The sequence below is a fragment of the Esox lucius genome, chromosome 15, assembly GCF_011004845.1.
Source record: "Esox lucius isolate fEsoLuc1 chromosome 15, fEsoLuc1.pri, whole genome shotgun sequence".
Lineage (NCBI taxonomy): Eukaryota > Metazoa > Chordata > Actinopteri > Esociformes > Esocidae > Esox > Esox lucius.
In genome coordinates this window covers 2,710,169-2,724,720 of record NC_047583.1, presented here as the reverse complement: position 1 = coordinate 2,724,720, position 14,552 = coordinate 2,710,169, and the positions used below count along the sequence as shown (strand labels likewise).

Sequence of the window (14,552 nt, the reverse complement as noted above, 5' to 3'; positions counted from 1 at the left end):
CGGCTGGCTGTCAGGCAGGCAGTCAAGAGCAGAATCCTCTGTGGAATTGCAGTGGAGTTCATGCAAGCTCTTGGGGGCTTTCAAGTATATTACAAATATATCACTCAAACACCAGCAAAAATAAACAGTCAAATAAAAATAAAAAAATGACTATATGACTTCAGCATGTCCCCTACTCGTCTTACCAAACGAAATAAAACCACAAAATAATACAACGACACATGCTGGACCACATTGCCCTCATGAAACACAAAAGGAACCAACAAAGCTGTAGAACAAAGACTGCTTTTCAATATTTTAGACTTGGTTCTTGTCCTTGAGAGATTAGGGTCAATTCATTTTAGGCTAATGCAACTCAGCCAAATTCAAAAGGTCAGATCAACATTATTGCCTTGAGATTTTAAGATCTTTTCCAAACGCTCGACGAAGAAAGGTCGTCACGGGCCATATGGCATTAGGACAGCAGTGTTTGTCAGACACATTTATTTCCCTGGATTTCATTATGTTGATGTATTCAGTAATGCGATCTGTCATGCAAGCGCTGAGAGTGCAGCATAGGACACATGCCTAAACCCTTTAGATTAGATTGCTCAGGTGGGCTGCTTCTCCTCTGGCAAGGCCACTGATTCCCATGGGAGTTGGGACGTTGCTGGGCATGGCTGATTTGTGCCGAGTGTTCTTCTGAAGGCTGAGCCGATATCCATTCAGATTCAATTGCATTCCAATTATTTAGTTTTCTTAGACGCTTTACCTCCTTACCCTCTGTCACATTTTATTTAGATTTCAACCTCTCTTCTTTTCATTTGGGAAAACAGAAAAATGTGAACATTTGCAATGACAGTTAAGTGACAAAGAAAATCGAGTGTTCCAGTAATAGCCTGAGTAATATTGAATTTCACCCAATACTAAGCTCAATAGGTTTAAATAACTAGCGTCACCTTGTGAGTGGTGGGCAAAGGTTTATCGATTTTGTTTCACTAACCATCATCAACAAAGAGAAGTCATCATTACCAATCAATCTGAAGCAGTTTGCTCAGAATACTAACAATCAAACAATATGGAAGTTCCCAGGCTAGACAATATCTGGTTTTAACTTACAACTAAAGGATTAATGGTTAACTGAATATATAATTTTTATTAACAACAAAAAGATATCTGAAATACATATTAACATCATGTTTTTATTGGACGTACAATAAGATACTGAACACACAATATTTTATCAACTCCCTGATTTAATTAGTGAATAAACTCGGCTAATTCCAATGTAGGCTATTATTAGCAGAGCATTTAGCTAAAAGGGAGCACTCAATTAAAAAAAACCTGACTCAGCTTCTTAGCCTCAAGGACATTACTATCGGTATAGAGAAAATCCTCAATTACAACCAGCCTATTCACATTCTTAATCTTTTACACTGCACACTAATTGTTATTGGAGAGTGGTTCTTGGAATGGAGGGACATCCTTTGAAAATGATAGGCCTACATTCCCCACGTCTTTGTCCGCCAGATATTGCTTGTAGATGTCCTCTGTATTTCCTTATGAGATAATTAACTTCCAAGACAAAATGGTGTTTTCCAGCAGCTATAAATGTCCTCTGTTAAAGCCATCAAATTAAAATCCAAGCAGGTTGGTTAAACGGATAACTAACAGGTCCATTGTGACTGTCAGCTCCAAACCAATGCCTACAACAGCAGCCATGACTACAGTACCTACTAAGGTCACAATGAATTGGTTAAGGCAAAAAAAAATCCCTACCAGCGGCTGCATCTTGCCAGGTGATCGAAGTCACACGGAGAGAAAGGTCATAGCGAAGTCAGCAATCACTTGCCAAAGCCTTTTCCCCCTCCTCCACCCATATGACCTGGCTCACAAACACATTGTATTCTAGAAATCTGTGTTGTGCTTCTAGGCCTTAAAGCAAAGTCAAGAACTGTGCTCCTACAGCCTTTTCTAACTGAACATAGGGGACAAAACCTTATGCAGGTCATATCCAAGGAAAATCTGAACTCACTATAGAATCAGGTGTGTATTCAGCTTAACTCACACTATAGAATCAGGTGTGTATTTAGCTTAACTCACACTATAGAATCAGGTGTATATTCAGCTTAACTCACACTATAGAATCAGGTGTATATTCAGCTTAACTCACACTATAGAATCAGGTGTATATTCAGCTTAACTCACACTATAGAATCAGGTGTATATTCAGCTTAACTCACACTATAGAATCAGGTGTATATTCAGCTTAACTCACACTATAGAATCAGGTGTATATTCAGCTTAACTCACACTATAGAATCAGGTGTGTATTTAGCTTAACTCACACTATAGAATCAGGTGTATATTCAGCTTAACTCCCACTTTAGAATCAGGTGTGTATATAGCTTACCTCACACTATAGACAGTCATGTATTTAGCTTTAGTGAATTGATGCTCATGCCCTGCTTTACTCTGGGTTATTTAGACAAAATAAATTAACTATGTGACATTCCATCAGGTAACAATAAAACATTCAGGTCAGCCCCAAAGCCAGCCAGCCAATCCTCAGATGTGCCAAATTGTAATTTCATCCACTGTAATTTTTTTTGCTGTTTTCTGAGAACGCATACATGCACATAGCTGATAGAATGTCACACACGATTACCGTGTAAAGGTTTGAAATTCTCAAAACCCCACCTTAGTTGACAATGCGAGAAAAAAAAGAAGTAGTATCACAATACAATGATGCAATTACATCTACACGGCACTTTAGAAACTAAGCTATATTAAGCTTGAAATGCCCATTTCATGTGTAAGGAGCTATTGGGGATTATGTCCATTAGCGCTACAATGTCCTGAGACAAAAAAAATACAGCCATGAAATAATGAAGGCCGAAAAGAGAAACGTGTGTACTATCAACCCCAGTCAATTTCTTCAAGTAATTACTGGTTTAATGCGGCATTTTCAAAATTGAAGAGGCAAACATGAAGAGAAAGGTCAATGAAAATGTGCAAGCGATAAAAACTGAAGTCAGCCAGTGTCCACTCAAGGACTTTCAGGCCGAGTGATTGATCAACAGAGGCCTAGCATGCATTAAGAGCATGCAGGCCTCCGGCACAGACTGCCAATAACACGTTACTTACCATGACCCAGTTCACCGTCAAACATGACAGGCGGTTACCAGAATGGATTACACCTGTTTCAAGCGTTAATAAGCTGAGGTGAGTCTGTCCGATGGGGGGGGGTTGCCGCAGAGACGCAGCGTTAGACTGTCGCTCCAGCGGCTCAGGAGACGTCCGACGTCGTGGCACAGCGGGGATGATGGATTGGACCGGGTTGTGGACGGGGGCCCAGAGTGAGGAGTGCCACATCCGTCGGGCACCATCACCCACACCCTCATGGGACGGACCTATTTATCTATCACGCAGAGCATTATGGGCTCCCTTGTCAGTGAAATGTGTTTGCCGTGCCAAGAGAGGTAGAGATGGATAGACAGACAGGGAAAGAAGGACAGGGGGATGAGACAGAGAGGTGGTGAGAAAAGGAGAGACACAGAGATGGACGGACAGGTGGTGAGAAACGGAGAGACAGACAGGTGGTGAGAAACGGACAGTCAGAGAGATGAGACATAGATAGAGACAGAGAGGTGAGACATAGATAGAGACAGAGAGGTGAGACATAGATAGAGACAGACAGACGGAGGGAGTGAAAGCAGAGTGGAAGTATTAGGGAGCAAGAGGCAACCTAGGTCCTGGACAGGCATCTGCTAAATGGAGTGATACAGGAGAAGAATAAAAAATGGAGGTCACGTCCAAACTTTAGAGTCTACATCTCTTTCCCCTGTGGGACCAAAGCGGACGTGTCTGGTGGGGATGGCAACTAAATGCTCATCCCAGAGGTGAGGCGGTAAATGAGGTCTGTGCAGCACTCTATCAGTGCCCACCACAGCAATATGCTGGCCTGTGCCACACCAAAGGTCAGAGAAACAAATGTGTGGCTCTGAGGAGTGAATCCATGGGGCAGCTATTGATGTGTCAGGAGAAATGTGCTACAAGAGGCCTTGCAATTACGAAGCGCGTTTATCTGCTTGAGGTGTGTGTAGGTGTGTGTACGCACGTGTGTGTGATGATAAACAGTTTTGCTGGATGATAAACAGCTGGGCGATAAAGCAATCCTATTTGTTTTGTTCTCAACAAGCCACGGAAGTTAGGCCACAGGTTTAGTTGCAAAAAAGGAATATCAGATATGTAATCATGACCACACAGGCCAAGACCAAAATACAGTGCAGATATTTTTGTTCTTCCTCCAAATCCACGGTATCTTTTGTCACAAATAAGGCTTTAACACAAAGAACAACAGCTTTTTAATCTCTCACACGAAAGGTGACAACCTCCAAAAGAATAATATTTTCTTTGTCATTTTCTGGCAAAAACATGAATCACAGACAAAAGGGACTGTGCAGTCCTGGTATTGATTCTGACTCTATGGCCCCAAATACTTTACAGCATAATAAGCCTATGCTTCAAGCCCATTCAGTTTTAAGGCTCCAAATGGCCTTGCCGCTATACAAATCACTGCTCTCTCAGTGTGGTTCCCCGGCAGAACGATATGTCAGCGACCAACAGGAAAAAGAGCAGTTGCAACACATCAGCCAACAACCCCTTCAAAAATGTACCAGTAATCGTTTTTTGCTCAGGGTTTAGGCTAGGCTAAAGTGGTATTCTGGTCCTCGGCAGCTGCCACTGCTCTTGAGAGATGTTGCAAATTTAAAATGGGCTAAAATGAGGCCTTTTCCCCCTGTGAAGGGTTTCTGAGGGGAGATTTGTTTCTGACCTTCAGTGAAGGTGAGTGTCAGTGATAGCAATGATTGCCACTTCAGTGGTGTGGGTAACTAGACAAGTGTCTGCTTGACTTTCAGGATCTGATGTTCGCCTCTAGTTTACTTCATGTAAAACTTTAGGATTTGGGATTTTGACAATGAAGATGAATTAAGAAGTATTTTCACAATGTAGCCTATGTCTCTAAGTAGAATATGACGTTATATTTATGAGGAATGCATCTCTGAGTCCATTGGAAAGAAAGCTAAATGCAGTTTCAGAAAGCAAAATGTAGCGTTTGAGCAATCATTGCACAGCTAGCATAATAGCCGTTCAAATATAACACTCGTCGTCATTGATCTTGTGCCATTTAGCAATGGCACAAACTTTACTTGGTAACTTCCTTCTAATTAAACACGGAGACATAAAAATATCATCCAGACGTTTTACTCCGGGAAGGAAGATAAAAGGGTTTGCTTGCCAAAATCCTGAACAATCCCTTTAAGTGCTGTGTACACATTTGGGGCAATTACTGCGAGTAAACTTTTGGCTCTGATGGGAAGCAAACAAAGTGTGTGGAACCAGTGTGATGGGAATGTTGGATGGACCAGAGGAACGGCTGTAAAAGCACGATGTGAGAGGACTGCTGACATCGACAAAACAATGCTCATCAAACCACAACAACCCTGGCCTACTTGACTGCACACATTGCCCATACTGCACCGTCTAAATGGACCGGGAAAAGGGAAAAGCAGCATCAATACAGCATCAGCTCCGGAAAGGAAACAGAAAAATGCCTTCTTACGAGGCACGTGCCTACATTTCATTCAATAAGTCTATAAGGCATTGTGCTAATGAAAAGGCTGTCACTGTCACTAAAACAGTGGTTTGAGAATAATTGCCGGGCAGAAGAAGGAAGGGTGAATACCACTCAGGATTCTCTGTAGCAACAGGACAATAAGCTCCATCTGCAGACTTCAGACAGTGACATGCTTTGTTATAACCAATAAAATGTGATTTCTCTCTTTTATTAAAAAGAAACTGCTAAGGGAAATGTAAAAGAAAAAAATTGAGAAATATGTGAGCCATCGGAGAATGGCCTTATTTATTATGCATGACAAACTGTGCTCTCAGTGTATTCTAATGTACCAGCCGCCAACCACATGCCAATTGAAAAGAGAGACACTGACAACAAAGGATTGGGCAACTTTGGCGCGATCAAACTGAAACTGGCATATGTTCTGGGGCAGCAGAATAGAATGGAATTGTTTCAATATAGTAGTAGTCGTATATAATAAGCTTGTGAGCACAATGTAGAGTTGACTGCTGAGCTGTATAGTGGAAGAAACAGCCTGTTCGTTGTGGCTTGGACAATAATTGAGCTTCCGGTTATTTGTGACCATAGATGCATTTGGCTACAGAGGTGACTCCATTTCCATGGCTTGTGCAGGCTGTATTCTGCAACTGTAATGTAAATGTACTGATGACATCACCAACGACGAATATCACAAGGTGTCAAAAGGCGAATTTCCGAAAATGTAAACTTCACACCTCATTACAGTAATGCAAAAAATCTGGCCAATTAGCTAGACATGTGCCTTTAAAGGGGGTTACTTAATATGACACGTGGCATTAGCATTTCTCACATATCTTCACAATTTGGCCCATGTGTGACCGGGCCTACAACCGCTTGGCCAACTACTGTGGCATTTTGGGCCAAAATTCTAGGCATTTTCAATAAAGAAAATGTTGTTACAACACATGCAGTGCGGTTTGTCAAATTGTCCGGCTTTATAACCTACTTCCTGGCTGGGATGATGGGTTTATCTGACCAATCAATAGGACCTGTCAATTGGGAGTGATGTGCTCTGATGTCTATTACATTCCCTGAATCAATCTTGATTTGGCCCAAATGGACAGGGGTGGTCTCAGGGAGCCAGACTGGGTTTGGGAATTCAGGCTCACTCCATGCCTTAACTCAAATTCTACCAGGTTTATCATCTCCTGGGAAATTGGGGCTGATGCCTGTGCCTCACTACCTTGGTTCCGGGGCTTAAAAAGAGATGGAAAACAAGGAGCACTCCGACAGACATGGCTTGTAATGCCAGCTTATTAGAGTCATAGAGACGTCTGGATAAATAAATGTGAGTCTGAAACGGTGTCTGTGAGTGTCAATGAGATGCAGCTCCCTTTCTGCATCTTAAAATACATCAAGGGACCAGTTCATCTATGATACATAACAGACAGGTTAATCCAAGATACATGAAAGACTGGTTGAGCGAAGATACATAACAGACAGGTTAATCGAAGATACACTAAGGACGGGTTAATCTGAGATACATATAGGACTGGTTAAGCTGAGATATATAAAGGAGTAGTTCATCTCAGATACATAGCCTAACAGACAGGTCAATATAAGGTGCATAAAGGACAGGTAAATCTAAAGGACCAGTTAATCTAAGATACATAAATTGCTGGTTAAAAAGTGTAATCTCATCAAATCTTTGGAGTGCTTTAACTGTCCTGTATTATCCACATTTAGCTGTAGAAGATTAAGAAGACACAGACACACACATACACACACAAACACACCAAAATGTATGTAGCCAGCACCTTTTCTACCTGTTCTCTTGCCAATTTCCAGACTTCTAAATAATCCCCTTTCTATCTGCATTTATTTTGCTACTGTAGGATGCCTCAGTTCCTGCCACACGTAGGCCCACGTAATGGCACAGGAATAGAGAGTCACTTCAGGAAGCCAGCGAGAGGTTGCACACCGATTCCATTACTGCACTCATCCTACCAACTGTTACCTGATGGCTAGGAGCGTAGGGGTGGTTACTGTGTATAAAGCTGTGCATGTCAGTGGAGAACAAAGCACAACGCAATCACAAAGCTAAACTCTTGGCACCACTTTAGTGGCAGGATTTGTTTTATGATGGCATCCGGGTAAGTAGGTAGTAGCCTCAAAGAGCCGAAAAAAAGACGTTTCAAAACTGTACTACGAGCCAGGTTGGTTTTAGTTTATAAAGCAATTTGGATGGTTTATGGTCGGGGCTGGAGCGTCTCCCTTCAGCCAATCAAAACGAACATACAAAAACGTAATTGCATGGGAGTCATGTGAATGGGTAACCTCGTTCCCAAGCAATCCAACCGAGTGCATATAATAAACCGGCTACATCAACCATGATCTTAGTGGGAGTGACTATATGATTATATTGGAGTAACCTACTTCTGTAAAGTATTCGTCATAATTAGATTTTATATAATCAGTTGTTCCCTCGGCAGCTTCTTCTCATGAATTTCAGTGTTACCTAGCAACATTTGAATGAAACATTTCAGTAATTTAGCAGACGCTCTTGTTTACAACAATTTAAAGAAGCAATTACAGTTAAATGTCTTGTTCAATGACAGAACTAAAGATGTCCACGTTGCCTGCTCTGTGATTTGGTGTAGCAACTTCTCAGTTATTTGGTCAATGCTCTAACCGGTAGGCATATGCCCGGTACAGCACTGGGCTTTAGTAATGTTAAGATATGAATTATTTAAGTTTTTATTCCCCTGACGTGATTTAATAATTTAGTCAAGATCTAATAAGAGTACTGGGGAAAACGCTTATGTTCTAAAACCCCGGATGTACATCAACAACTTGTCCAACAACACCCCTCTCTGCCTGAACCATAACATGAAACCAAAGTGAAAGCTAATCAGGTTCAAAACTAAAGCAGTTACAGCCAAGGTTGTGGCATAGCTAACTAAAAAAAACTGTCTCTTATGCCCAGCCACAAAACCTTAATTTTATTAACTGAATAATGCATCAAAAGGTCAGATTTGTTACGCACGTTACAGTAGAAAAGAGACTTACAATATATTGTTGCATCACGCAACACAGGCAGGCTTATGCTCGAGAACCGGACCAGTCTTACAACGGGAAGGCCTTCTCTGCCCGGTACCATCGCAGCACGTCAGGTGTACGTACGTAACAACAACGTACAAAGTTGTCGTTACCATGCAGTATTAAGTCGCCCAAGAAAACGTTTTAACGTTTTGTCTACAAGAGTTTCCATTGGACAAATATTTTGCAGGTCCCTAGCTGTTTCGGTTTCTTTGACAAACCCGGGACCCATCTGAATCTGTGGCAGAATTAATGCACCCACATTGGGGGATTACGTATGACATTTAGGTATTGAAATACGGTATTGAAACTATATGCTGCATGAAGTTTCTGTGAGTGTGAATCTCCTAAATAGCAAGTCACGATAATTAATATTTTGACTGTTGAGGATATTTCACAACCCAGCTGGAGTATTTTGCCAACTGTCTAAATACCAAACTAAACTTAGTTGTGTAGAAGCTAGAAGCAATAACATGATTGATGATGCCACAAACTTACCACGGAGTTCTTCATCGTAGACTTCACCGTAAAACCTTCGGTTTTCAGCTCCCTCCGGTCTTTGGTGAAGTCCAGGGCTCTCATATTCGTGCACATGGGGAAGTTAATAATACCACAAACTAAAAACACCAAATGTTTAACGGCTAAACTAGAAAGTGACTCAGTATCGATTCACCAAGTGACATTCGCTGCACTTTGTGCCTCTGTTAGAGTTGCTAAGGATTCACTTTGAAGACGCATTCTGGTTTCTATGCAGGGAATACTCATGTTGCCATAGAAACGCAACGCTTATGCTGCGGTTATATGGACGTCTGGTGGTCTCCTTAAAACCTAACGTTGTTATAGCCATGATATACTGTACTAGCTATGATAAAATATAATGCCGGCTGCTGTATTGAATAGTAAATGCTTTAATTCTTGTTCTTGTGTTCCTGTGGCTTTGAGGTATATTAACTAATATACTCTCTGAAGTATATTAGTCACCTTGGGTGGCTGGGCACCCGTCTGAGGCAACATTTACAAAGGCAGCTTAATTCTGATGTTTTCAATAAAAAATTGGTAAAAAATAAATAAGAAAAATTGAAAAATATCTGAGTTGCCGGCATGACGCAGGTACAGAGGTAATTCCACATTTTCTTTCATCAAAGACTTCATTGATACAATGCTTTGGCGATAGGACACAGGAACATCACACGAGACAATCAATGAACGACACAGGAACTGGGGACTCGACAGTAAATAGGGGGATGATCAAGGGAAAGCGAGACACAGGTGAGAACACTAAGAACACAGGTGAACGCAATAAACATGATGGATTGAAGCAACAGAACATATAAACAGAGTAAATAGAACTAAAAGACACTGAACACAGAAATGCAGCAGTGGGCGGCTGTTACATTTGAGCTGTCTGTTGAAATGTCTTGTCTGAGGATGGCTTTACTGGCATGTTGACAGATTTCTTGACTCCTAAATGCTGTTTAAAGTACCAGAGCATACTGATTAATTCCAACTTAGTTATGTGGCACTTTTATTCTCCAGTGTCCATTTAAGATCTGTGAACTTTCTTCCCCATTTGCTCAAACTGTTAATCTTCAGTTCACAGGTAAATTCTCAAAAAGCCTGTATTTTACTTTTATGCCTCCATTGAGAGGGACAGGATGCAGCTTGCATGAAGACTGTAAACAGGAGATGCAGAGAAGAAAGGTGAGTTATGTCCCCGTCAATATCAGTGCCTGCTGGCCCTCTTTCCCCCTGTGAGAATTAAACATGGGAAGATGAGATTTTAAAAGCATACCTGAGTGTAAGCTTGCGTTTCGCTGAACTGAAATGGTGGCTGCTCAGATTGAATGGTATTAGCCTTACAAACAGCAGCTGGGAGAAATGATGTTTGCTAGGCTTGTATTTCCTCTTTTAAGACTTCCAGTCTGCCGGTCAAGCAAGTCTGTGTATTTTCCTCACTTACCCCAAGGACATCCACAAAGACGAGCCTCTGTCTCTACTAAATCGTTTCCCTGTTTTTTCTAATGATGTGTTCATGTACACTTTCTGTTTTGATCTCTCAGAAAAACCACAGCACAGAGAGATGAGTGAAAGAGAACTCCTCCACCACTGCCAGCACCAGGAAGCAATGATGGCACCAAGCAGTGTGGCTTTATAAGGAGGTTGTGCATGTCCCCAGCATCTCCAGCTCCATATCATCCTCGTGATTTGATCTCCAGCTCATTTGCCAGGACACCTCGATGCCCTAGCAGTGTTCACTGTGCAAAAAGCTGCAATTATGACACCATTAGAGCTTAATGCTCACTGAATACCTACAAAACGGAGACCAGGGAGGAGACCGGCTTCTCAGAGGATCCCATGAGAAAGTCAGCAGGATATAAAGAAGACGCTTGCAACATGTTCCCCAATTACCCATGCTCACAACACTGCTGTTAGTGTCAGCGATTAGGCTGTCGCTGGGGTCTCTGGGGCCAGCCGGTGCATTGGTTTGTGAATGTCAGGGGGTGATATGTGGCGAATAAATGGGACCTTGCTAATCTAAAGACTTGATGCTGTGTCACATTATGGACACCGGTAGGATGATTGACAGTAACAGTGTTGGGCCAGTAGGCATGTTGTGAAGGCCAGTCTGCAGATGATATGCCCCCCCCCCAGAATTCAGTTCAAGAGCCATTTTTGAGACACGTGTGTTTCGATTCATTTCCAGCCTACTATAATGTGTATGCGAACAACAAAACATTGACACTGATTGGTCATTTCAGTGCAGTACACACTGACAGGTATGGGTAACATTGTTCTCTGTGTGCTTTAGGGAGTGGGTTGAGGTCTAGACACCAGGCCACTTTGGAGGACGCTGATATAGAATCTCTATGCACCAATCAATGTTGCAGGGAATATCTGTACGACACTGTGCACACGCACTCAGTCCTGAGAGGGGGTGTGGCTGTAGTCATGGAGATGAGCTATAAACAGGGCTGCCATCAAATCCATTTACATTCTGACCATTTCAGTAAGTGAGACAAATTTAAAATTCAGAATTTGTGGAAATGCATTGAAGTGGATTAAAAGTGGAATGTCGGCATACTTCCTGAAGTGACTGGAATTGAAACAACATTAAGTGGATTGAAAGTGGAATGTCGGCATACTTCCTGAAGTGACTGGAATTGAAACAACATTAGCCCTGAAGCAATAGTAGACACCCTTTATAGGGGGTTGGTTTCTCTATTTCCGAGGTACAATTCGTTTAGCTTGTTCCCTCAAGCAATGCTGCAGACCTGAATTAATGTTATGTTTCTGTGCTATTAATCAAGGTTAGGGCAGGTTGTAAAGGAGAAACGGATCCTGGATTGACACTTTAGAGGCTCCCTCTGTCTGTCTGGAGCATTTATGAAACCAGTCCATAGCTCTTTTGATGCAGTCAGTTGACCATGGATGCTTGATATGGACAAAAAGTTGCGAGGCTCAACCTTGAAGGCCACAATACATTGATTCTCATGAGTGGAATAGGGAAACACATTGTGGCCAGTTAATGAGGAGAGGACAGCACTTCCTCTCTGAGCAAAAACCAGCCTTGCTGATCCATGACAGCCCTGATCAGATATTTACATGAGAAAAATTAGATCCACCTCATAAAAAAATGTGAAAACAGTAGAAAAGACTTGCCAAATGGTTAATTCTAATGGGCTTTCATCTCCTGGGTGTTTGAGAGTTTAACATCAATCTGATTAAATGTTTTCCTTTTAGACGTCAAGCTTTTTTGGAGAGGCGCATTATTAGTCTGTTTTAGCCTGTTGAAGCGCAGGCGTCTTTTTCCTCTTCCATTCGTTAACACGTGTGACCTCCTTGACTGCGCTGGTGCCAGTCATTGGTGTTAGCATCACACTGCCCTCTGAAGGTTTCCTCCTTCCTTTTACCATAAGGTCATTGTCACACAGGGTTCAACTTGTGAAAACTCACACCCAAAGGGCCACACTCGAAAATTCACTTTTTTGCTCAGCTTCCTGTATGGCAGCAGAGAGGATTTACATTTTATTGGGATTCTTTTGCAAACTCTTCTTCCTGGGCTCTGACACGTGAACTAATTACAAAAAAAAAGAAAATCGCTGTAGTGAATACAGAAAGCCTAGACCTTTTTGACATTTTCGCTTTGGTCATGTCAGTGCCTCAGTTTCATTCTTTCAAATTAGGATTTTTGGTTGTATTGTATTATTGTGAGATTAAAATATATATTACAAATGCTACATTAAAATATCATAATTGTGTATTTCTCCAATACCCTTTTAATTAGCACAGGTGTAACCAGTCACCTTCCAAACCACACACCAAGTTAATTGGCTTTCCCCTATGTAACATTTTAGTGACTCAAATGGTTTCAGGATGAATTCAGCAGTTTCTGTAGGCTCCTGCTGGTTAGTGAATTGCATAGCAATTATTAGCACCGATGAGCTTTCAATAGAATGCCATGCCAAAAAGCACTCAACAGATTCTAAAATGAATGGAGCAATGTACGGAAAAGTCTTCAAGGAAAACCTGCTACCCTCTGTAAGAAAGCTGAAAGTGTGATGGAAGTTCACCATGCAGCATGACAAGGACCCAAAGCACACAGCTCACACCACAGTGGAGTGGCTTTGGAATAAAAATATAAATGTCCTTGGGTGACCCGGTCAGAATAACCCCAACCTATATATCCAATGGAAATATGTGGCGTGACTCGCAGATTGCTGTTCACTGACACATCCCTAAAAGAATTACAGTGCACGAACAATTTTGTAAAGAATGGTAAAATATTGACAGATCTAGGTTAATGTAGATCTATTCCAATGGACACCAGAGAGTTAGGACATATCCAATGATATATATAAAAGCATTGTATTTTTAATACAATGTATCGTTATATTTTACTAATTAAAACTCTGCAACAATCTGAAAAGACATCCTACAGGCCTTGTACATCCAGTTGAGATTTACATAAAGAGATTACAGACCTGTGAAGACATACCAATGTAACTGTGTGTGTGTGTGTGTGTGTGTGTGTGTGAGCTAAAAGGACAAATATTTTGAATTCTGTCAGTGCAATACATGTTGAGAGCCCTTTCCTAAAGAAATGTAGAAAGCCACTTGTTAAATTGTACACAGATTAAAGTTGTATTTATTACAGTTCATAGTTGAAAATCCCATATTTCAACTGTGAACTGGCAGTAAATTGTTTGTTTGAGACAGAAAAATTTGCTGAATTTTTCTTAGGTAGTGGAATCACTTTCACTGCTTTCCACGTCTGTGGACCCTCAACCCCCGCCTCCCCCGCCTCCCCCGCCTCCCCCACTACCTTTCATTCACTGTCTCCCTTCTCTATTTCTTTTACATCCACACAGACATCCACTCACACGCACAAGATCCCGATAGTGACAAAGCCGCCAGTACAGCAGGGCAAATGCAATTTGCTCTCACTTGAGCAAAAACAGCATGCTTCTCATTCTCCTGACAGATGCCGCGAGTTTGAGCATGCGACACTCAAATAAAAAGAGGCAGGCATTTATAAAGCCTATATATTTCAAAGCAAATCTCCCTAAGTAAAAATGATACAGGGCACTGATCCTGCCAAGGCAGCGGGGGGATACAGAGGGTGAGGAGGGGAGCAGAAAACCTTTTTTTATTTTTTGTATTTTTTTATGAAAAAGAGTCAAGGTTTCACATCACATCTGCGACTCTTCTCCCAGGGCTGGAGGCTGCGTTCCCGCCTCTCCAGCTTTTCTGACACCTTGCCTTAGTTAATTGCTCCGGTAGCAGGCCAGCTCAGATTGGTATTCGGTTTGGGCGTTGGGAACAGATGGTGTTTAAGTAAAATATTATTAACACCTCC

General features: G+C 41.7%; 1 protein-coding gene and 1 long non-coding RNA gene across 4 annotated transcripts in view; one reads left to right on the top strand and one right to left on the bottom strand.

The window, feature by feature from the left end:
- The window catches only part of pacrg (PARK2 co-regulated), a 173,916-nt gene extending 164,523 nt beyond the window's left edge, over nt 1-9,393 (bottom strand). For 2 of the 3 annotated variants that reach the window (XM_013137609.3, XM_013137611.3), the window contains exon 1: nt 9,194-9,393. In XM_013137609.3, coding sequence (XP_012993063.1) covers nt 9,194-9,289 — 96 coding nt within the window. In that variant the 5' untranslated portion in view covers nt 9,290-9,393. Of the gene's footprint in view, nt 1-8,665; nt 8,763-9,193 lie in introns of those variants that run through there. The other variant, XM_013137610.4, reaches the window with a different exon arrangement.
- Nucleotides 9,394-9,526: 133 nt separating this feature from the next.
- On the top strand, nt 9,527-13,101 carry LOC109616638. The gene is made up of 3 exons (XR_002197870.3): nt 9,527-9,964; nt 10,289-10,396; nt 10,756-13,101. It is a non-coding gene; the product is annotated as an uncharacterized LOC109616638 (long non-coding RNA).
- Nucleotides 13,102-14,552: the final 1,451 nt, after the last annotated feature.